Raw genomic sequence first — 25,042 nt, forward strand, 5'->3', positions numbered from 1 at the left:
CAACACTTCTAGAAAGCGTCATATTTATTTCAACAACATACACAGTACAAAAATATAATTACAAATCAGAGGTAAAACCTAATTAATGGAGTTGCTGACAGTGTCCTGCCTGACCCCTCTACCCAGTCTTCTGCCCCATCGTGTGTGCTCCCCCTTCCCCTGCTGGCTTGGAGGTCCTCTTTGGGTTCTGGATGAAGTGAGAGAGTGAGTCCAGTCTGGCTGGGGACATTCCGTCACTCAGTGGCTGAAACTGAAAGTCTCCTGCAACAGCAACAAACAGCCACATTCAAGCATCTTCATGTCGCATAAAAAAAACAGCTATATTCAAGCATCTCAAAGTTTGACTTCGGCTACAAAAAGGTATTGTGCAGTAAAATTTGCATTGAATGGAGTCACTAGAAGCAAAACTCCAACTCCGGCAAATTTAATTACATTAATTATGCCATTTGGCAGAAGCTTTTATCCAAAGCGACATTGTAATACACGCATACATTTTTACGTATGGGTGGTCCCAGGAATCAAACCAACTTTACAGTTGTTGCAAGCTCTATGCTCTAACAACTGAGCTCCAGAGGACCCCAGTATTGATCAAAATAGAGAGCATAGCACAACAGTATGTGTGTGTGTTGGTATGTGAGCGTGAGGGCTCACTGTGTGTGTAACCTGAGCTGTTGTCTCCTTCCTTTTTCTCAGCAAGGAAGGTTCTCTGCATCATCAGTCTCTTAACGGTGTGGCACTTATAGCTCAGCTCTGGACTGGCTTCAGGGTCTGCCCCTAAAACAAACACACGAGAGAGGAGAAAGAACTTAAGAGTGAAGATCAGTTCATCTCTATGAAACTCACCACTCGTCAATACTCACCACTTGACTGTCCCTCCTCGAAGAGCACACAGGTGCCCAAGGCATCTGTCAGGAGATATGGGGGAGGAGAGCCAGAGAGGGGAGAGTTAAACAGACACTCAGTCTGTAACTCAGTATCACAACAGGGCACTAATAACAACACTACTCCTAAACATGTAGAACTACATGTACTTTACTGGAAAATGGATAACACAAATGTTGTATTAAAAACAGACACCTAGCCCATCTTCTCTAGACACTCTCTTCCACCTAGTCTATCAGTAGGCAAGATGCAACAAGTGACATGTTTTTATTATCCCAGTCCCTTCAGATCTAAAGTGTACATAGGGAGGAGGGGCAAGGGGTTCATTATACATTCAGCAAATATGTTGTCAGGCATAAGCAAATAGAATCCACCAATAATGACTACACTTACCGTCATACTCTCCCGCAAACACGTATCTTCCCACCTGCATCATTGGCTGCTCACTGTCAATGTCCTTCAATACAACAAATAAGAAAATCAACAGGAGGAGGAACGTAGAGGTTTCATTGAACGTTTGCTTTGCTATCTACTGTAGCGCGCGAGAAATGGAAGCCAGATCACTCACCAGTATCTTGCAGGTTCCCTGACACTTGGTCAAAAAATCTGAGTTAATTATACCAGAGAGCTCAACCACAACCAACTGCTCCTAAAAAGAGAGGGAGAAAGAGAGGGGCAGAACATTTAAGAAATTGTCTAGAGTCATTTTTCCATGATACACCCTCTATCTGATCACAACAAACACTAGATGTCATCGTCCACCATAAAATGTGTTGGCTAAGACTTTCCAGAGGTCTCTAGAATACTGTAGGAGCCATTTCTACACTACGGCTGCATCCCAATACTCTCTTATTTCTCCCAAAGTGTTCACTTGTTAATTTCCCTTCACTGATAAAGGAAAAGACTGGCTGGTATAAGAAATATGGTGAAAACTCCCTCCAGCCCGACCAATCCAATGCTTTTAGATTTGTGGGAAGTCTTCAACCTTCGGCGGAGTTTAAAGGCGGTAAAGGTGGTGAAGTGCACCAGTCCCTCCTGCAGCAAAGCACCCCCACAACATGATGCTGCCACCCACATGCTTCATGGTTGGGATGGTGTTCTTTGGCTTGCAAGCCTCCCCCTTTTTCCTCCAAACATAACGATGGTCATTATGGCCGAACAGTTCTATTTTTGTTTCATCAGACTAAAGGACATTTCTCCAAAAAGTATGATCTTTGTCCCCATGTGCAGTTGCAAATTGTAATCTGTTTGTTTTTTTATGGCGGTTTTGAGCGGCCTTTCAGGCTGAGTGGCCTGGTACCTTCAGGCGTTTGGAAATTTCTCCCAAGGATGAACCAGACTTGTGGTCTACAATATCTTTTCTGAGGTCTTGGCTGATTTCTTTTGATTTTCCCATGGATGTGAAGCGAAGAGGCACGGAGTTTGAAGGTAGGCCTTGAAATACATCCACAGGTACACCTCCAATTGACTCAAATTATGTCAATTAGCAGAAGCTTCAGAAGCTTCTAAAGCCATGTCAATATTTTCTGGAATTTTCCAAGCTGCTTATAGGCACAGTCAACTTAGTGTATGTAAACTTCTGACCCACTGGAATTGTGATACAGTGAGTTAAGTGAAATAATCTGTCTGTAAACAATTGTTGGAAAAATTATTTGTGTCATGCACAAAGTAGATGTCCTAACCGACTTGCCAAAACTATAGTTTGTTAACAAGAAACACGTTTTAATGACTCCAACCTAAGTGTATGTAAATTTCTGACTAACTCTGTGTAATATAGCTCACACACAGTGCCTTCGGAAAGTATTTAGACCCCTTGACTTTCTCCACATTTTGATAGGTTACAGCCTTATTATAAAATGGATTAAATAAATAAAATACCTCAATCTACACACAACACCCCATAATTACAAAGCAAAAACAGTTTTTTAGAACATAAATATCAAATTTACATCAGTATTTAGACCCTTACTCAGTATACTTTTGGCAGCAATTACAGCCTCAAGTCTTCTTGGCACACTTTTATTTGAGGAGTTTCTCCCATTCTTTTCTGCAGATCCTCTCAAGCTCTGTCAGGTTGGATAGGGAGCATTGCTGCACAGCTATTTTCAGGTCTCTCCAGAGATGTTCGATCGGGTTCAAGTCCGGGCTCTGGCTGGGCCACTCAAAGACTTGTCCCAAAGCCACTCCTGTGTTGTCTTGGCTGTGTGCTTAGGGTCGTTGTCCTGTTGGAAAGTGGAGCTTTGCACCAGTCTGAGGTCCTGAGCGCTCTGGAGCAGGTTTTCATGAAGGATCTCTGTACTTTGGGGGCAGGCTTCCCCCAGACTTGATGCTCGGCATTCAGGTCAAATGGTAATCTTGGTTTCATCAGATCAGAGAATCTTGTTTCTTATGGTCTGAGAGTCTTTAGGTGTCATTCAGCTATCTCCAAGCGGGCTGTGATGTGCCTTATACTGAGGAGTGGCCACTCTACCATAAAGGCCTGATTGGTGGAGTGCTGCAGAGATGGTTGTCCTTCTGGAAGGTTCTCCCATCTCCACAGAGGAACTCTAGTGCTCTGTCAGTGTGACCTTCTGGTTTTTGGTCACCTCCGCAACCAGGGCCCTTCTCCCCAATTCCTCAGTTTGGCCAGCTCTATGAAGAGTCTTGGTGGTTCCAAACTTCCTCCATTTAAGAATGATGGAGGCCACTGTGTTCTTAGGGACATTCAATGCTGCAGAAATTCTTTGGTACCCCTCCCCAGATCTGTGCATTGACACAATCCTGTCGTCTTGGAGCCCTATGGACAATTCCTTCGACCTCGTGGCTTGGTTTTTGCTCTGATATGCACTGTCAACTGTGGGACCTTATATAGACAGATGTGTTCCTTTCCAAATCATGGAAAAATAAGCAAACACATTTGGTATTCGCCAAAAGGCATGTGGGAAACTCCCCAAACATATAGAAGGTGGTACTCTGGTCAGATGAGACTATAATTGAGCTTTTTAGCCATAAAGGAAAACACTATTTCTGGCGCAAACCCAACACCTCTCATCATCCCGAGAACACCATGTTTTTCCCCATCGGCAGGGCCTGGGAAACTGGTCAGAATTGAAGAAATGATGGATGGCGCTAAATACAGGGAAATTCTTGAGGAAAACCTGTTTCAGTCTTCCAGAGATTTGAGACTGGGATGGAGGTTCACCTTCCAGCAGGACAATGAGCCTAAAGCAACACTTGAGTGGTTTAAGGGGAAACATTTACATGTCTTGAAATGGCCTAGTCAAAGCCCAGACCTCAATCCAATTGAGAATCTGTGGTATGACTTAAATATTGCTGTACACCAGCAGAACCCATCCAACTTGAAGGAGCTGGAACAGTTACGCCTTGAAGAACAGGCAAAAATCCCAGTGGCTAGATGTGCCAAGCTTATAGAGACATACCCCAAGAGACTTGCAGCTGTAATTGCTGAAAAAGGTGGTTCTACAAACTATTGACTTTGGGGGGGATGAATAGTTATGCATGCTCAAGTTCTGTTTTTTTGTCTTATTTCTTGTTTGTTTCACAAGAAATAATATTTTGCATCTTCAAAGTGGTAGGCATGTTGTGTAAATCAAATGATACAACCCCCAAAAATCAATTTTAATTCCAGGTTGTAAGGCAACAAAACAGGAAAAATGCCAACGGGGGTGAATACTTTCGCAAGCCACTGTAAAATCAATGGTTGTAAAGGTGGGGAGAGGTCTGTCCACCACACTCCATAAAGTAAGTCCTGCTCTACTTTTGTCTTATCTTTATTATTGTCCAGCCATCTGTTCAAGTGATGCTAAGAAAGACCTAGTTAAACTGCAGCTGGCCCAGAACAGAGCGGCACATCTTGCTCTTCATTGTAATCTTAGGGCTATATGAATACTATGCATGCCAGTCTCTCTTGGCTAAGAGTTGAGGAGAGACTGACTGCATCTCTTCTTTTTATAAGAAACCTTAATGTGATGAAAATTCCAAATTGTTTGCAATATTCAACTTACGCACAGCTCTAACTAGGGATTCATATTTTGGGGAATATTCGGGTGGAAACTTTCCGTGTGAATTAACAGGAAAATATAGGAATATATGGGAATTAAAGGAAATATATGCAAATTAATATTTATACCATTTAAAATGTAGAGGTTTCTTGCATTGGATATATTTACCATATCATAGAGACAGAAACATAAACCTTATCACAAGTAGAGGTCGACCGATTAATCGGAATGGCTGATTAATTTGGGTCGATTTCAAGTTTTCATAACAATTTTTTTTACACCTTTATTTAACTTGGCAAGTCAGTTAAGAACACATTCTTATTTTCAATGACGGCCTAGAAACGGTGGGTTAACTGCCTCGTTCAGGGGCAGAAAGAAAGATTTTCACCTTGTCAGTTCGGGGGATCCAATCTTGCAAACGCACAGTTAACTAGTCCAACACAATAACGACCTGCCTCTCTCTCGTTGCACTCCACAAGGAGACTGCCTGTTACGCAAATGCAGTAAGCCAAGGTAAGTTGCTAGCTAGCATTAAACTTATCTTATAAAAAACAATCAATCATAATCACTAGTTAACTACACATGGTTGATGATATAAATAGATATTATCTAGCGTGTCATGCATTGCATATAATCTGACTGAGCATACAAGTATCTAAGTATCTGACTGAGCGGTGATAGGCAGAAGCAGGCGGGTAAACATTCATTCAAACAGCACTCTTGTGCGTTTTGCCAGCAGCTCTTCGTTGTGCGTCAAGCATTGCGCTGTTTATGACCTCAAGCCTATCAACTCCCGAGATGAGGCTGGTGTAACCGAAGTGAAATGGCTGGCTAATAGCGTTTCAAACTTCACTCGCTCTGAGCCTTGGGGTGGTTGTTTCCCTTGCTCTGCATGGGTAACCCTGCTTCGATGTGGTGGCTGTTGTCGTTGTGTTGCTGGTTCGAGCCCAGGGAGGAGCGGAAGCTATACTGTTACACTGGCAATACTAAAGTGACTATAAGAACATCCAATAGTCAACGGTTAATTAAATACAAATGGTATAGAGGGAAATAGTCCTATAATTCCGATAATAACTACAACCTAAAACTTCTTACCTGGGAATATTGAAGACTCATGTTAAAAGGAACCACCAGCTTTCATATGTTCTCATGTTCTGAGCAAGGAACTGAAACGTTAGCTTTCTTACAAAGCACATATTGCACTTTTACTTTCTTCTCCAACACTTTGTTTTTGCATTATTTAAACCAAATTGAACGTTTCATTATTTACTTGAGGCTAAATTGATTTTATTGATGTATTATATTAAGTTAAAATAAGTGTTCATTCAGTATTGTTGTAATTGTCATTATTACAAATACATTTATATAAAAAAATGTTTTTATATATTTTTTAAATATATATATATATTTTTTTTTTAACGGACGATTAATAGGTATCGGCTTTTTTGGTCCTCCAATAACGGTATCGGTATCGCCGTTGAAAAATCATAATCGGTCGACCTCTAATCACAAGTAGACATAATTGCAAATGATTAAATCCATCCAATAGAAATTTTTTTTTTTTTTTTGTTTTGTTACGAATTGAACTTTAAATGAGTTGACTCTTGACATGTGATTTCACTGAATAACAAAAGAAAGGGAACATTGAATGATCCCAATGATCCATCGCATCTCGCAAAAACTTTTACCATTCATCTGTAAAATGATAGTCTAGAAACTAAAGCTTTGGTTGCCTTCCTCTTAGGCTTCCATGTCTTCTCCCTGGACCTCCCCAATGTCCACCTCTAGAACATCAGACTGTGAGGCCTCATCTTCACTTTCACTTTCCAACCTAGTTGAGGATGGCTTGTTGTCAGGCTCAAAAAGCCTCAAATTTGCCCGGATGGCCACAGATTTTTCAACCCTTGTATTGGTCAGCCTGTTGCGTGCTTTGGTGTGTGTGTTCCCAAACAAGGACCAGTTGCGCTCTGAGGAGGCTGATGTTGGTAGGATTTGGAGGATGATGGAGGCAACAGGGGAAAGAGCCTCAGTCCCTTCCATCAGGTGGCTGATGAGATATGTTGGCACGACTGCCATATTGCATCTCCAACATGTACGCTGCGGCGTGTATGGGCTTCAGGCAGAAGTCTTCACGCTTTTTGATGCATTTCAGAACTGCAGTTTCCACTGCTTGGAGCAACTTATTCACATACATCTGCAAGCAGAGTCTGAACATCAGACAGGATGGCATTGTCTCCCTCAATCCATGCAATGGCTAAGGTTTCAGGAGTTTCAGACTGCTTACTACTCTCTCCCAAAATACATCAACCAGGAGGATCCTCTTGATGAGGCTGTCCATATCGGCAGACTGTGATATGACCATTTCTTGGAGAGACTCCTTCCCCTCCAGGAGACTGTCAAACGTGATGACAACTCCACCCCAACGGGTGTTGCCGGACAGCTTCAATGTGGTGCTCTTATTCTTCTCACTTTGCTTGGTGAGGTAGATTGCTGCTAAAACTTGATGACCGTTCACATACCTAACCATTTCCTTGGCTCTCTTGTATGATGTCCTTGATAAGCAGATTCATTGCATGAGCAGCACAGCCAATGGGTGTGATGTGAGGGTAGGACTCCTCCACTTTAGACCAAGCAGCCTTCATGTTCGCAGCATTGTCTGTCACCAGTGCAAATACATTCTGTGGTCCAAGTCATTGATGACTGTCTTCAGCTCATCTGCAATGTAGAGACCGGTGTGTCTGTGCTCTTGTAGAATACTGGTTGAGGGGTGGAGATGATGTAGTTAATTATTCCTTGCCCACAAACATTCGACCACCCATCAGAGATGATTGCAATCCAGTCTGCTTTCTCTATGATTTGCTTGACCTTCCCTTGAACTCTGCATCAGCAAATGAGTAGATAAAGCATGTCTGGTTGGAGGGGTGTATGCAGGGAGAAGAACATTCAGAAATCTCTTCCAATACACATTGCCTGTAAGCATCAGAGGTGAACCAGTTGCATACACAGCTCGAGCAAGACATTCATCAGCATTTCTCTGACCAAGTTGCTCCATTGGGTGAAAAAAGCTTCTGATTGCAGGAGGACCATGAGCTGTTGCTATCGATAAGGTGTCTAATTCATCATTTTCACCTTGAATAGAAGTAGAGAGACTTTTGTCAGAGGTTGCTTGTTGTGAGCACTGAGGGATCTTTATGCACTTGGCCAGATGATTTTGCATCTTTGTTGCATTCTTCACATATGTTTTGCCACAGTATTTGCAAATGTACACAGCTTTTCCTACATTAGCTGCAGTGAAATGTCTCCACACATGAGATAGTGCCCGTGGCATTTTCCTGTAAAGATTAGAAAAAAATGAGTAAAGAAAAACAAATACAATTCCATGTACAGATAAATAGTTAAGCAGTTTGATTAAACAACTCCTTTGTAATAAGTTTTAAAAAGAAACATGTATGGAAACAGGTGAATGAACACTCCTCAGTTAGCAGGCTCAAGCAAGCTAAAACCCGCATGGTAGCAAAAACTAACTAGCAGAAATTGTTAACAAGTTAAAAATGATTTAAACACACTTTGCTGTAGGCTACTATTTACTAGTTAACAAAAAAAATGGTCAAATATATTCACCCCACCCAGTATTGTAAACAAAACTTACCAGAAAGCATGTAGTCCTTGGCTCAGACAGTGTAGTAGTGTGGACTTAATAGCATCTTATTAGTGTGCAAGATCTTGAGAATCAGCTGTACATGTGATGGAAGAATGCACTGTGCATGCAGAGGGTAGTTGGGGATAGTTTAACCAAAATATGCCATAAGACCTAGAATTGCCTTGTGTATCCCACAAAAAAGGTTCCCTGTTATAAGCTAACCTTTTTGATGAATTCAAGCTAAATTTCCAGGCTTAACTTCCCATGGAAAATTTCCCGGAAAGTTTGCAACCCTAGCTCCGACACACACACTTACCAGAGCAGACATGCCATCAGGGGTCTTTTCATGGTCCCCAAATCCAGAACGAATTCAAGAAAGCGTACAGTATTATATAGAGCCATTATTGCATGGAACTCCCTTCCATCTCATATTTCTCAAATGAACAGCAAACCTTGTTTCAAAAAACAGAAAGCAGAACTTCACGCTTCTCCCCTATTTAACCTAGATATTTTGTTTGTATATATTGACATGTAGGTTATGCATGCCACTTTTAAATGTATGTAGTTCAATCTTTGAACTGTTATATGGTCTATTCATTTTCTATATTACGTAATGTTTCATGTTCTGGGAGTCAGAGTAGCTGTGGCTTTCGCAACAGCTAATGGGGATCCTAATAAAATACCAAAATGTTGCATTACCACCCTCAACTGGACTATAGTATAAATCCATTATAACTTCTGAAAAATTTAATAAAAATAATTTAAAACCCTTCCAACTAACCCTAGTCATTAAAAACCAACTACCCCATTCAATTTTCTGTGATTTACATTTCATTCTGCAGTACAGTTAATAACTATTGCTATGAATGCTAAGAAGCCAACCTTACTAAAGCATAGATCACTCATTGGCCTATCCCTATGTGCTGGCACACATCTACTACTCACAGGGATCCCTCACCCTTAAACCATCCTCCTCTACTCTCTTCACTGCCTCAGCATAGAACACTTTCTGCACTGCTCTGACTCTGACCACCTCAACCTGCCTCACTCGCACGGGACACTTTCAATCCCCTGCAACATGGGAACCCCTACAGTTGACACATAACTTCATCCACTTAAACTACATAATCCTCTGTCATATACCCTCCAGCACACTTCCCACATCTTGGAATCTCCCTCCTACAAACTGCTGGTGGATTCTACACAACAGCTCTAACAGGATAACTGATATATCCTAACATGACTTTTTCAAATAGAGAATCAAAAAGAGACTGTGACACCTCTGTTTCACCACACTCCCCACTGGGTCTGCAGCGCACCAAACAACGGCCATCACAAACACCAGGAATGTTCAACTGCTTCACCTCCACACTTAACACTACCCCAAAAATCACAAATTTCAATGATGCCCTGCTACTAAGAGGAAAGCAAGAAACAGATCTTAACCTAAGTTGTGTGACAATGAGTGCCGACTCCATCTGGGCGGAAGTAACACAAAAAGCTATCAGTCCACTACGGGTTACCTTCACTGATTCAACTACACCTAACTTGTTTCCCACCCACTCTGAAACCACAACTAGATCTGGCAAAGAGCAAGGATCCACTCGCTCCCAGAAATGTACTCCTACTGGACCAGATTCGTCTTTATCACGTCCATCAACGCAAGGGTCGGACTCCGAGCTCTTCACCACACCTTCCACGTCACTTAATTGGCCCTTATTAATTTCACCGCCAGAACTCAGTATGGCGTACGGCTCACTCTGTTTGTACTTGACAACAATCTTCTTCGACACACCATCTCTTTCTTTTCTGCCATATTCAGATTCAACCTCAGCCTCTCATCCTCTTTTTCCCTCCATTCCTCTTCCTGAAATCCTATTAAAACGACTCCTAGTGAACACTACATTTCTGAATAGAAATCTCTTTCTTGCCTCCTTGAGAGATGCCATCTATCAAAAAGCTGCATTCCCCTTCCTGAATCCCTGTTCAGCCTGACAATGTCATGTGGAACACACTGGTAGAGGGAGAGGCGGCGTGCAAGAAAAGTCATTAAGCATTTGTGGGAAGTTGTGAACACTTCATGAGGTAGGATAGATTATTGAGCGGCACCATTGGGGATGGGGCACTCACATGTACCCACGTGAACAGGAAGTGTTAGCTCACAGGTTGAATGAGAGAGCATATGGTTCTTACCTTCTCACTAGATCAGCTTTGTAATACACCTCTCTGCACATTTGTTCGGTAAATCAAATGGATTGCTAATTTTTATTTTATATCCGGCAATAAATGGTTACATCACCCAACCAAAGATCTCCGTCTGGAATGTCAATTCTATGTAGTCGCTTCACAAACTGCTCTCATTGTGTGCCAGTGGCGTTTCATAAGGAATCAAAGACGAATAAGCAAAGTCACTATCTGTTACGACAACTACTCTTTGGTCTTACCTCCTCCTCCCATTCGTCTTCCATATTCACGATGCTTGATAAGAAACTGCCGGGAATAATAAACAAAGACCCACACCGCTGTGAAACAGGCAATAATAACTAAGTACTTCCTGGTCACGGAGTTTGGGACTCCTTCAGAATATAAGTCCTTTCCAGTTTAATGAATAGTTACGCGAAAATGTGCAAAAATATCGATATATGTTATACTAGTTACCATACAAAGAACAATCGAATTTTTTTTTAAAGGTTGCCCTTTTTAATCTTAAAAAAAGCCAATGTGTTTTGTGTCTGTACTCCTATCATTTATTGCACAGGTTCAACATTATCTGTACTTGTGTCGCAGTAAAAGGTGGGTCCATTTTCCGCAGGAGCACTTTTAAATGTCCAAATGCACAGAGTGTACATCAAGTGGACCTTCGCTGCTCATTTGGCGGCCATTATAGTGGCCGATCAGCTTAAATCCAATAGTTTTTCCATATTGCACCGTACACTATTTTCTGTACGTTGTGTCGCTGTAAAAGGGAGCACTTCAACTTTCCAGAATTTACACCCCCAGCAGTGGCACTGCTAATTTTGCAGCCACATTTCATACACAATATTCTGTACATTACATTTAAATTAGCAACAGTTTAAATTCCATAGATTTATGCCAGTTTTCAATGTAAGACTAGTAATTCTATAAATTGAATTGTGTTTATTTCAATTTTTTTTGTACTTGTCTAATGACTCACCTTTTTATGGATGTTTCCCAGCAGTTTGTGATTTGTTAGTATTTTGTATCAGGGTTGGCTTCATGTTCAAGTCCCATTCTACCACACCTGATTCTACTAATCAGCTTATTAGTAGAAACACTATGGCAGCACTTACACCTTAATTGGGGAGGACAGGCTCTTAGTAATGACTGGAACAGAATCATGGGAATGGTATCAAACATGTGTTTCATTCCATTCCATTGACTCTATTCCAACTATTATTATGAGCTGTTCTCCCTTCAGCAGCCTCCTGTGGTAGAACTGCTCTTGAACAAAGGCATGCACACCATGTGGGTCTTTAAGAGCAGGTTGGACCTCAGATTTGATTGAGTTACAGTTCATATAAGAAAATCAGTCAATGTAAATAAATAAATTAGGCCCTAATCTATGGATTTCACATGACTGGGAAAACAGATATCCATCCGTTAGTCACAGATACTTAAAAAAAAGAAAAGGTAGGGGTGTGGTGCGTGGATCAGAAAACCAGTCAGTATCTGGTATGACCACCATTTGCCTCACGTAACAAGACACATCTCTTTCACATAGAGTTGATCAGGCTGTTGATTGAGGCCCGTGGAATGTTGTCCCATTCCTCTTCAATGGCTGTGGGAAGTTGCTGGATATTGGCAGGAACTGGAACACACTATCATACACGTCGATCCAGAGCATCCCAAACAATGGGTGACATGTCTGGTGAGTATGCAGGCAATGGAAGAACTGGGACATTTTCAACTTCTAGGAATTGTGTACAGATCCTTGCGATATGGGGCTGTGCATTATCATACTGAAACATGAGGGGACGGCGGCGGATGAATGGCACAATGATGGGCCTCAGGATCTCCTCACAGTATCTCTGTGCGTTCAAAATGCCATCGATAAAATGCAATTGTGTTCGTTGTCTGTAGCTTGCGCCTGCCCATACCATAACCCCCCCGCCATCTGCCTGCTATAAAGTTGAAACTGGGTTTAATCCGTTAAGAGCACACTTCTCCAGCTTGCCAGTGGCCATCGAAAGTGAGCATTTGCCCACTGAAGTCGTTATGATGCCGAACTGCAGTCAGGTAAGACCCTGGTGAGGACGAAGAGCACACATTAGAGCTTCCCTGAGACGGTCTCTGACAGTTTGTGCAGAAATTCTTCAGTTGTGTAGACCCACAGTTTCTTCAGCTCTCCGGGTGGCTGGTTTCAGACGATCCCGCAGGTGAAGAAGCTGGATGTGGAGGTCCTGGACTGGCGTGTTTACACGTGGTCTGCGGTTGTGAGGCCAGTTGGACGTACTGCCAAATTCTCGAAAACACCATTGGAGTCGGCTGATGGTAGAGGAATTAACATAAAATTCTCTGGCAACAGCTCTGGTGGACATCCCTGTAGTCAGCACGCCAATTGCACGCTCCCTCAAAACTTGAGACATATTTGGCACACATAAGATCTCCAGTGCATCTCCCCAGCCCGGTACGTCATGTGCCGGTTCCCTGCATTCGCCCTAAAGAGCAAGAAACCGTTCGGAGGCGATGGAGAAGTTAGGAGAGAGTGAGAGGAGAGAGATGTTGTGCAAATGTGTTCTGCTCAACATTCGACCAGAGGATCCGGTTAGCTGTTTGGTGAAACCTGCGCCGGCTTCACACATCTGGACTCCAGTGCGCCTCCCCAGTCCGGTACGTCCCAGTCCGGTACGGCCTCCCCCCCGCACTCACCCCGAAGTGCGTGTCACCAGTCCGGTGCTACCTGTACCGGCTCCACGCACTAGGCCTCCAGTGCGCATTCACAGTCCAGAGCTTCCGGCAACGGTTCCCGGTCCGGAGCTTCCGGCGACGGTTCCCAGTCCGGAACCTCCTGCGAAGGTCCACGGTCCGGAACCTGCAGCGACGGTCCACGGTCCGGAACCTCCAGCGACGGTCCACGGTCCGGAACTTGCAGCGACGGTCCACGGTCCGGAACCTCCAGCGACGGTCCACGGTTCGGAACCTCCAGTGACGTTCAACGGTCCAGAGCTTCCAGGCAAGGCGTCCAGTCCTGCTCCAGGGCAGGTGCCTTCCTCTGCGCCGGTGCCCAGTCCAGGCAAGGCGTCCAGTCCCGCTCCCTGACAGGAGCCTTCCTCTGCGCCGGTGCCCAGTCCAGGCAAGGCGTCCAGTCCCGCTCCATGGCAGGAGCCTCCCTCTGTGCCGGTGCCCCATCCAGGCACAGTGTCCAGTCCCGCTCCAAGGCAAGAGCCTACATCTGCGCCATTGCCCCGTCCAGGCACGGTGTCCAGTCCCGCTCCATTGCAGGAGTCTTCCTCTGCGCCGGTGCACAGTCCAGACACGGCGTTCAACCCAGCTCCATGGCCGGAGCCTTCCGCTGCGCCGGTGCCCCATCCAAATCAAATCAAATCAAATTGTATTTGTCACATACACATGGTTAGCAGATGTTAATGCGAGTGTAGCGAAATGCTTGTGCTTCTAGTTCCGACAATGCAGTAATAACCAACAAGTAATCTAACTAACAATTCCAAAACTACTGTCTTATACACAGTGTAAGGGGATAAAGAATATGTACATAAGGATATATGAATGAGTGATGGTACAGAGCAGCAAAGGCAAGATACAGTAGATGGTATCGAGTACAGTATATACATATGAGATGAGTATGTAAACAAAGTGGCATAGTTAAAGTGGCTAGTGATACATGTATTACATAAGGATGCAGTCGATGATATAGAGTACAGTATATACGTATGCATATGAGATGAATAATGTAGGGTAAGTAACATTATATAAGGTAGCATTGTTTAAAGTGGCTAGTGATATATTTACATAATTTCCCATCAATTCCCATTATTAAAGTGGCTGGAGTTGAGTCAGTGTCAGTGTGTTGGCAGCAGCCACTCAGTGTTAGTGTTGGCTGTTTAACAGTCTGATGGCCTTGAGATAGAAGCTGTTTTTCAGGCACGGTGTCCAGTCCCGCTCCAAGGCAAGAGCCTACCTCTGCGCCAGTGGGGGGGATACTGTCACGCCCTGACCATAGAGAGCCCTTGGATTCTCTATAGTGGTTTAGGTCAGGGTGTGACTAGGGGGGTGTTCGAGAATGTGTATTTCTATGTTGGTGGTTTTGTATGGTTCCCAATTAGAGGCAGCTGGTAATCGTTGCCTCAAATTGGGGTTCATATTTAGGAAGCCCTATATCCCACCTGCTTTGTGGGATATTGTTTTGTGTTTGTGCATCACTTCTTCACGTTTCGTTATTGGTTTATTGTTTTTTCTGTAAAGTTTCACCGAAATAAAGATGTGGAACTTCAATCACGCTGCTCCTGCGTCCGCTCATTTTGAAGTTCGTGACACCTAGGATCAAGGGAGACACTCAAGTTTTTTAGTACTTTATCTCTTGACACATTGATGAAAATAATCATTGCCTCTAAAACTTCAAGCTACACACTGGACCCTATTTCAACTAAACTACTGAAAGAGCTGCTTCCTGTGCTTGGTCCTCCTATGTTGAACATAATAAACGTCTCTCAATCCACCGGATAAGTACCAAACTCACTAAAAGTGGCAGTAATAAAGCCTCTCTTGAAACAGCCAAACCTTGACCCAGAAAATTATCGGCCTATATCGGATCTCCCATTCCTCTCAATTATTTTTAGAAAAAGCTGTTGCGCAGCAACTCATTGACTTCATAAAGACAAACAATGTATACGAAACGCTTGAGTCTGGTTTTACGCGTTCTGGCCTGGTTTAGATTTGATCTGTCGGAAAGATATCAGTTTTTCTCTGTGGATGGTTTGTCCTGTTGACAAATAAACTGTATATTTTGGTGTTCATCAAGGCTCCGTTTTAGGACCACTATTGTTTTCACTATATATTTTACCTCTTGGTGATGTCATTCGGAAACATAATGTTAACTTTCACTGCTATGCGGATGACACACAGCTGTACATTTCGATGAAACGTGGTGAAGCCCCAAAATTCCCTCGCTGGAAGCCTGTGTTTCAGACATAAGGAAGTGGATGGTGGCAAATGTTCTACTTTTAAACTCGGACAAAATAGAGGTGCTTGTTCTAGGTCCCAAGAAACAAAGATATATTCTGTTGAATCGGACAATTAATCTTGATGGTTGTACAGTCTTCTCAATAAAACTGTGAAGGACTTTGGCGTTACTCTGGACCCTGATCTCTCTTTTGACAAACATATCAAGACTGTTTCAAGGACAGATTTTTTCCATCTACGTAACATTGCAAAAATCTGAAACTTTCTGTCCAAAAATGATGCAGAAAAATGAATCCATGCTTTTGTCACGTCTAGGTTCGACTACTGCAATGCTCTACTTTCCGGCTACCCGGATAAAGCACTAAATAAACTTCAGTTAGTGCTAAACACGGCTGCTAGAATCTTGGCTAGATCCCAAAAATTGTATCATATTACTCCAGTGCTAGCCTCTCTACACTGGCTTCCTGTTAAGGCAAGGGCTGATTTCAAGGTTTTACTGCTAATCTACAAAGCATTACATGGGCTTGCTCCTACCAATTTTTCTGATTTGGTCCTGCCGTACATACCTACACGTACGCTACGGTCACGAGATGGCCTCCTTACTGTCCCTAGAATTTCTAAGCAAACAGCTGGAGGCAGGACTTTCTCCTATAGAGCTCCATTTTTATGGAATGGTCTGCCTATCCATGTGAAAGATGCAGACTCGGTCTCGACCTTTAAGTCTTTATTGAAGACTCATCTCTTCAGTAGGTCCAACGATTGAGTGTAGTCTGGCCCAGGAGTGTGAAGGTGAACGGAAAGGCACTGGATCAACAAACTGCCCTTGCTGTCTCTACCTGGCCAGTTCCCCTCTCTCCACTGGGATTCTCTGCCTCTAACCCTACAGGGGCTGAGTCACTGGCTTACTGGTGCTCCTCCATGCCATCCCTAGGAGGGGTGCGTCACTTGAGTGGGTTGAGTCACTGACATGATCTTCCTGTCCGGGTTGATGCCCCCCCTTGGGTTGTGCCGTGGCGGAGATCTTTGTGGGCTATACTCGGCCTTGCCTCAGGGTGGTAAGTTGGTGGAGGATGTAAACAAATATGTATACAACATTTTTGAGACAATGTGCGTTTGGTTTTTAATTTGTATATTTCATTTCAGCTCATGAAACATGGGACCAGCACTTTACATGTTGCATTTATATTTTTGTTCAGTGTAGTTCCACCACCACCAAGCTATGGCAAATTGTAATTACATTACTATTTGAATTACATGTACAGTGCCTTGCGAAAGTATTCGGCCCCCATGAACTTTGCGACCTTTTGCCACATTTCAGGCTTCAAACATAAAGATATAAAACTGTATTTTTTTGTGAAGAATCAACAACAAGTGGGACACAATCATGGAGTGGAACGACATTTATTGGATATTTCAAACATTTTTAACAAATCAAAAACTGAAAAATTGGGCGTGCAAAATTATTCAGCCCCCTTAAGTTAATACTTTGTAGCGCCACCTTTTGCTGCGATTACAGCTGTAAGTCGCTTGGGGTATGTCTCTATCAGTTTTGCACATTGAGAGACTGAATTTTTTTCCCATTCCTCCTTGCAAAACAGCTCGAGCTCAGTGAGGTTGGATGGAGAGCATTTGTGAACAGCAGTTTTCAGTTCTTTCCACAGATTCTCGATTGGATTCAGGTCTGGACTTTGACTTGGCCATTCTAACACCTGGATATGTTTATTTTTGAACCATTCCATTGTAGATTTTGCTTTATGTTTTGGATCATTGTCTTGTTGGAAGACAAATCTCCGTCCCAGTCTCAGGTCTTTTGCAGACTCCATCAGGTTTTCTTCCAGAATGGTCCTGTATTTGGCTCCATCCATCTTCCCATCAATTTTAACCATCTTCCCTGTCCCTGCTGAAGAAAAGCAGGCCCAACCCATGATGCTGCCACCACCATGTTTGACAGTGGGGATGCTGTGTTCAGGGTGATGAGCTGTGTTGCTTTTACGCCAAACATAACGTTTTGCATTGTTGCCAAAAAGTTCAATTTTGGTTTCATCTGACCAGAGCACCTTCTTCCACATGTTTGGTGTGTCTCCCAGGTGGCTTGTGGCAAACTTTAAACAACACTTTTTATGGATATCTTTAAGAAATGGCTTTCTTCTTGCCACTCTTCCATAAAGGCCAGATTTGTGCAATATACGACTGATTGTTGTCCTATGGACAGAGTCTCCCACCTCAGCTGTAGATCTCTGCAGTTCATCCAGAGTGATCATGGGCCTCTTGGCTGCATCTCTGATCAGTCTTCTCCTTGTATGAGCTGAAAGTTTAGAGGGACGGCCAGGTCTTGGTAGATTTGCAGTGGTCTGATACTCCTTCCATTTAAATATTATCGCTTGCACAGTGCTCCTTGGGATGTTTAAAGCTTGGGAAATCTTTTTGTATCCAAATCCGGCTTTAAACTTCTTCACAACAGTATCTCGGACCTGCCTGGTGTGTTCCTTGTTCTTCATGATGCTCTCTGCGCTTTTAACGGACCTCTGAGACTATCACAGTGCAGGTGCATTTATACGGAGACTTAATTACACACAGGTGGATTGTATTTATCATCATTAGTCATTTAGGTCAACATTGGATCATTCAGAGATCCTCACTGAACTTTTGGAGAGAGTTTGCTGCACTGAAAGTAAAGGGGCTGAATAATTTTGCACGCCCAATTTTTCAGTTTTTGATTTGTTAAAAAAGTTTGAAATATCCAATAAATGTCTTTCCACTTCATGATTGTGTCCCACTTGTTGTTGATTCTTCACAAAAAAATACAGTTTTATATCTTTATGTTTTAAGTCTGAAATGTGGCAAAAGGTCGCAAAGTTCAAGGGGGCCGAATACTTTCGCAAGGCACTGTAGTTCACTAATCCCCAACACTGACGTCTAAGCTAAATTTTACAAGTTTGAACATCACAGTACAGTACGGCAGAGTTCTGTACAGTAGAGCACAGTAGAACAAAGAGTACAGTACAGTATGGTATGGGACAGAGCAGAGTTTTATTCAGTAGAGTACAGTAAAGTACAGTAGAGTACAGTACAGTATAGTTTATTTCAGTAGAGTACAGTAGAGTTTAATTTAGTAGAGTACACTGCACTTCGGCGCCCGAGTGGAGCAGCGGTCTAAGGCACTGCATCTCACTGCAAGAGGCGTCACTACATACCCTGGTTCTATTCCAGGCTGTATCACAACCCGTCGGTGACTGGGAATCCCATAGGGCGGCGCACAATTAGCCCAGCGTCGTCCGTGTTTAGCCGGGGTAGGCCGTCATTGTAAATAAGAATTTGTTCTTAACTGACTTTCCTAGTTAAATAAAGGTTCAATTAAAAGGTGTTTTTAATTTAAATACACTACAGTAATATATAGTTTAATTTAGTAGAGTACAGTACAGTAGAGTTTTATTCAGTAGAGCACAGTAGAGTACAGTACAGTTTAATCCAGTAGAGTACAGTACAATACAGTAGAGCACAGTAGAGTACAGTACAGTTTAATCCAGTAGAGTACAGTACAGTTTAGTTCAGTAGAGTTGAGTACATTAGAGTAAACTAAGGTACAATACAGTACACTCTACTTTAATTGTTTTTACTTTACTGTACTCTAGTGTGCTCTACTGTATTGTACTGTACTCTACTGGATTAAACTGTACTGTACTCTAGTGTGCTCTACTGTATTGTACTGTACTCTACTGGATTAAACTGTACTGTACTCTACTGTGCTCTACTAAATAAAAATCTACTGTACTCTACTGGATTAAACTGTACTGTACTCTAGTGTGCTCTACTGTATTGTACTGTACTCTACTGGATTAAACTGTACTGTACTCTACTGTGCTCTACTAAATAAAACTCTAAAGTACTCTACTGGATTAAACTGTACTGTACTCTAGTGTGCTCTACTGTATTGTACTGTACTCTACTGGATTAAACTGTACTGTACTCTACTGTGCTCTACTAAATAAAACTCTACTGTACTGTACTCTACTAAATTAAACTATATATTACTGTAGTGTATTTAAATTAAAAACACCTTTTAATTGAACCTTTATTTAACTAGGCAAGTCAGTTTGACATTTTAGTCATTTAGCAGACGGTCTTATCCAGAGCGACTTACCTTTTGGTTACTGGCCCAGCCTTCTAACTGCTAGGCTACCACCCAGCCAACAATCATAGACATCTATGTTTCACAAATTTGGACAGCACAGTGCATAGAGTACAGTAGAGCATAGCAAAGTACAGTATGTTACAGTACACAGTACACTAAAGAAAAGTAGAGTATAATAATTGGTTCAGATTTGGTCCGGTCCGGACCAATTACAGATGTCTATGTTTGGGCTATGTTTGAACGTCTATATTTGGCCTGTCAGGACCGGACGTCTATGAATGTCTATGATTGGTTCAGAATTGGTCCATGTCCGTGGACGTTGAAATAAAGGCCGGTCCAGACCGCACCAAAATAAGACGGAAGACCAAAACAATGAGCTGGTTACAAGAGACACTAGTTTCTCCTGAAATTATCTTTAGTCTGGCTAAGGAAGAAATAGTGAGGAGTAGTTCATATTTATGTGTGGTGTTAAAACAACAAGTCTTATCAAATCAAATCAAATCAAGTGCTTTTACACCTGCATTGTTTGCTGTTTGGGGTTTTAGGCTGGGTTTCTGTACAGCACTTTGAGATATCAGCTGATGTACGAAGGGCTATATAAATAAATTTGATTTGAAAACAACAAGTCTTATTACCCCTGTTCACTGGAAAAGTTTATTGGTGGTCCCATAGACCGTTCACTCTTCATAGACAAACAACTGGCTACATGACACACTGATTGCTCCTGATGGACCATGCCAAAAACCAAGGAGATTATCTTTAGCCTGACCGAGGAAGAAATAGTCAATTGTTGTTGAGGAGTACTCAGATATCTGTATCAGAGTGTGGTTAAAAAATAAGTATTATTACCCCTGTTCACTGGACAAGGGTTCTTCTTTACTGAAGTTATAAGGATCCATTGACATGTCACTCTTTATTGACACACAGCCGGGTACACGAGACACTGGTCTCTCCTCTTTCTCAAGAGAGACAATCTTTATTGAGAAAGTGTTCCCCTCGTCTCCCGCCGCAGAAAGACTCATTTTAGAAGTTGTTACTCCCTTCTCAGGAGCAGACAAATACTGTCCTCTGACCTAGATCAGCCCTGTGAACAGGCACACCCACACCGAGAGAGAGAGTTAGGTGAAAACATACGAAATCCCCTTATGTTGATTACTTTTTTTCAAATCCAATGAGTTTTCCACGTTGATGCAGTGACCAAGAATAGTGGAATTTAAATTAATGAGGTGGTCCTTTCTGTAAATATTGCCTTGTTTAATAAATGTATCTGGTTACAGTTGTCAAGCAGGACAAACAGTTCAAGTAGGCTATTCCTTTAGTCTCGCCTTTCCCCCAACTGCTCTATTCTTCTCCTTCAATAACTTTCTGTTTTCTTGTAGCAAGAAACAGAAACAGGCTATAATGCTTACCATGTTTTTTTCTCACTGAGATGGGTTCTTCAGTGTGAGAATGTTTCTGTGGGCTGTAGCTTCTTTGTGTTGGTTTCTCAAAGGAGAGAAGGGAGGAAGGAAAGGTGGGTAAGCCAGGTCAGGAACATTATATGGGAACTTGATAGCTAGATTAACTACAGTTGCCTGGTAGGTTGATGCTCTGCCTTTCCCCTCTCAAACAGGAAGACATTTATGATAGATGCATGTGTAACCTTGTGGAACAGCCTGTTTTAAAACCTGGAATAAAATGGATTAAAGGTGGATTAACAAATCAAATCAAATCAAATGTATTTGTCACATACACATGGTTAGCAGATGTTAATGCGAGTGTAGCGAAATGCTTGTGCTTCTAGTTCCGACAATGCAGTAATAACCAACGAATCTAACTAACAATTCCAAAACTACTACCTTATACACACAAGTGTAAAGGGATAAAGAATATGTACATAAAGATATATGAATGAGTGATGGTACAGAGCGGCATAGGCAAGATACAGTAGATTGTATCGAGTACAGTATATACATATGAGATGAGTATGTAAACAAAGTGGCATAGTTTAAAGTGGCTAGTGATACATGTATTACATAAAGATGCAGTAGATGATATAGAGTACAGTATATACGTATACATATGAGATTAATAATGTAGGGTATGTAAACATTATATTAAGTAGCATTGTTTAAAGTGGCTAGTGATATATTTTACATCAATTCCCATCATTAAAGTGGCTGGAGTTGAGTCAGTGTGTTGGCAGCAGCCACTCAATGTTAGTGGTGGCTGTTTAACAGTCTGATGGCCTTGAGATAGAAGCTGTTTTTCAGTCTCTCGGTCCCAGCTTTGATGCACCTGTACTGACCTCGCCTTCTGGATGATAGCGGGGTGAACAGGCAGTGGCTCGGGTGGTTGTTGTCCTTGATGATCTTTATGGCCTTCCTGTGACATCGGGTGGTGTAGGTGTCCTGGAGGGCAGGTAGTTTGCCCCCGGTGATGCGTTGTGCAGACCTCACTACCCTCTGGAGAGCCTTATGGTTGTGGACGGAGCAGTTGCCGTACCAGGCGGTGATACAGCCCGACAGGATGCTCTCGATTGTGCATCTGTAGAAGTTTGTGAGTGCTTTTGGTGACAAGACGAATTTCTTCAGCCTCCTGAGGTTGAAGATGCGCTGCTGCGAGTGACCCAGTGTGGAGTAAAAACAAACAGAGCCTCTACTGTGATCCAACAGTTGAACATCAGATGAGGAAGGAAATATCTTTGCTGATACATTTAGATACTTTAGCCTACAGGGAGGGTCTATATTACCCACATGACCATCAGATAATGTTTTGTCTGTGCAGCTCCCTGTAACAGTTTCTCTCCAGCAGAGAGCGCTGTTGTTTAGTGAATAGTGAGGTATGTTCCCCACGCTCCCCAATCTGCAAATCTTACTACCAACTACCTTTTTTACTTTCCCTCTCACTACATTGCTCTTTTTCAATTTCTCACTTTCTCTCTCTCTCTCTGCCTGTCTGTCTGTCTCTCTCTCACTGTGCACCATTTTCGCTGGACCTGAGTGGGGTTGCCAGGTCGACCAGACAGGATGTTACCATAGCAATGGCTCATTTAGGTAAGATACCATTGGATACCATGGGTTGGAGAGAAGAGTGTTGGATGAGTCTCCTTCCCAATTTATTCCCCCCCTCCTCCCCCTGCTGTACCCAAAGACATATGCATGTTATATAGGGTCTGGGGAAGGTGGGGGTTGGAGGTTTGGGTTCATGGGAAGAGGCTGGGGGTGCTGGGGGTCTTGTTATGCCCAGGGGGCAGGACGGACAGGGAGTGTACCAGTGGTTACTGGCCCATTAGCAGGAACAGGGTAAATCTTGCCTGGGGCAAAGGGAGGGGGGACTGGCACCAGGCCAGGAGCGTGTGTATAATGTTGGGTTGGTTGCACTGATGGTTGTTTTATTGATCGAGACTGCACACGTGTGTTTAGCTTCTGACCGTCCACTAGATTGTCTCTGTGTGAATATATAATGGCTGATTTTGACTCAGTCAAAGGATTAAAGACACACGCATATTCCCCTGAGATATCTCTCCACGCGCTGCGCCTGACATAAAATCGTAGAAAAACACAATGGTACATTCTGTTTTATTTTCATTTTGAATTCCTCTGTATAATATATTATTATAAATATGATCTAAATTTGATGAATTTATGTTTTAATAATGTAACAGTAGACTTTAATAAGATAGGAATGCGTTCACATACATGATTTCTGTGCAGAAGAGTGTCATCAAATGTTGATCATAATATAGTGTAGGCCTACAGAAATACACCATCATTTACATTCAAAAGTTGACCAATATAAACGTAAATAAACAACACATTTTCAGATGGAGAGAAATAAAATAAGTAACCTATTGTTACGAGTATTTAAAATGGCGAACTCATAAACCGTTCCAGCATATTTGGGATCTACTTTCTGCTATGCAAAATAATCAGATTTATTCAGCATATTGAATTTATATCAACAACAGCAACAGCAACAACATCAACTAATACATGTGATAATAGGTCAATAAAAAGTATTTAATTATGAATATATTCTAGGTTAATTCTGGAAATGCTATAGGTCATATTGCCTTATAGCCTTTCACCGCAACAACAGTGGTGCAGAGGACAATTTCAATATTTTAATCCCAGTACAACATGCCTTTAAATTCTGTGTCAGAAAAGGTTAGGCTACAGCAGTTTTTATTGAAGATTTTAAATTGGTTTGCAATGAGTAAGTTATAGCCTACTTTACGTTTTCGTTTAATTCAAAATGAAAAATAGAACGCAAAGCGTCTTGAAATACCCCCCCACACACGCCCCCCCCCCCCACACACACACACACACACACACACACACACACACACACAAGAGGTCATGATGTTGAATAATACATTATGTGTGGAATGAATATAATATAACAACCTGAGACCTGGTTAAGAAGCAAGCAAAAAAAGTATTTTCTTTGTGTTATATTTAAAAAATAATAATAATAATTTTCTATTAAACTTGAGTGCATATCGAATATAGAAGCAAAGCAAATCTATGCAGATGTTTCTCGTATCATCGTATCACATAGTAAGTAAGCTTACTTTAATATTGTAATACATTATTTCACAATAACCATCTCTATGTTTAATGCACGATATACAAGGTTTTAGGAAGATGCACTGGAAGTGAAAAAGTCCCAGCATAGGCCTATTATTTACACAGATAATACGCATTTCTCTAAAATATAATCATTACAAATCAGAACAAATTAAAATGTTCATGAATTCTGTATTGTAATTGCATATTCTATCAGATATGTAATTACAGCATGTGATTTATGAAAATAATAATTCTGAAATTATTATATATTATATTAATTGTATTCGGCTCTATTATAATATATTAGCCTATATTATATTAGCCTGGATTATTATGAACAATTATAATAAGCCTATCATAACAATTATTCAGATTCTGTTAAACAATTATTTGTTTATGTTTTTAAGCGTGAAAAAAATACAGATTTTAATTATACAATCACGGTTGGTTTATGGAATATTGTCGTGAAGACGCAGGGTATTGTACGTAAAGTCTGTTGAGCCTCGAGAGACCGACAGATTGTGAAATCCACAATTAAATTATCATGACAATAGACGGGAGGAAAGAGAGAGATCTTATGTAAGAAAAAGCGGAAAGATTCATAAATAAATATGTAGGCCTTAGCCATTTATGACCAAAAATAGAAGACATTTTACAATTCGTTGTTTCTCCTTTT

General features: G+C 41.9%; 1 protein-coding gene across 2 annotated transcripts; it reads right to left on the minus strand.

The window, feature by feature from the left end:
* Positions 1 to 6: 6 nt before the first annotated feature.
* gtf3c6 (general transcription factor IIIC, polypeptide 6, alpha) lies at positions 7 to 11,075 on the minus strand. 2 transcript variants are annotated; one of them, XM_029667946.2, is made up of 6 exons: positions 10,968 to 11,075; positions 1,451 to 1,531; positions 1,276 to 1,339; positions 861 to 905; positions 664 to 774; positions 7 to 261 (listed from the first exon to the last, which is right to left on the minus strand). In XM_029667946.2, the coding sequence occupies exons 1-6, from the start codon at positions 10,989 to 10,991 to the stop codon at positions 119 to 121; spliced, it is 468 nt and encodes a 155-aa protein (XP_029523806.1). In that variant the 5' UTR covers positions 10,992 to 11,075; the 3' UTR covers positions 7 to 118. The 2 variants fall into 2 exon arrangements, with proteins under 2 accessions (XP_029523806.1, XP_029523805.1); XM_029667945.2 differs by having other exon boundaries at positions 652 to 774.
* Positions 11,076 to 25,042: the final 13,967 nt, after the last annotated feature.

Source organism: Oncorhynchus nerka, linkage group LG9a, assembly GCF_034236695.1.
Source record: "Oncorhynchus nerka isolate Pitt River linkage group LG9a, Oner_Uvic_2.0, whole genome shotgun sequence".
NCBI classification, from domain to species: Eukaryota; Metazoa; Chordata; class Actinopteri; order Salmoniformes; family Salmonidae; genus Oncorhynchus; species Oncorhynchus nerka.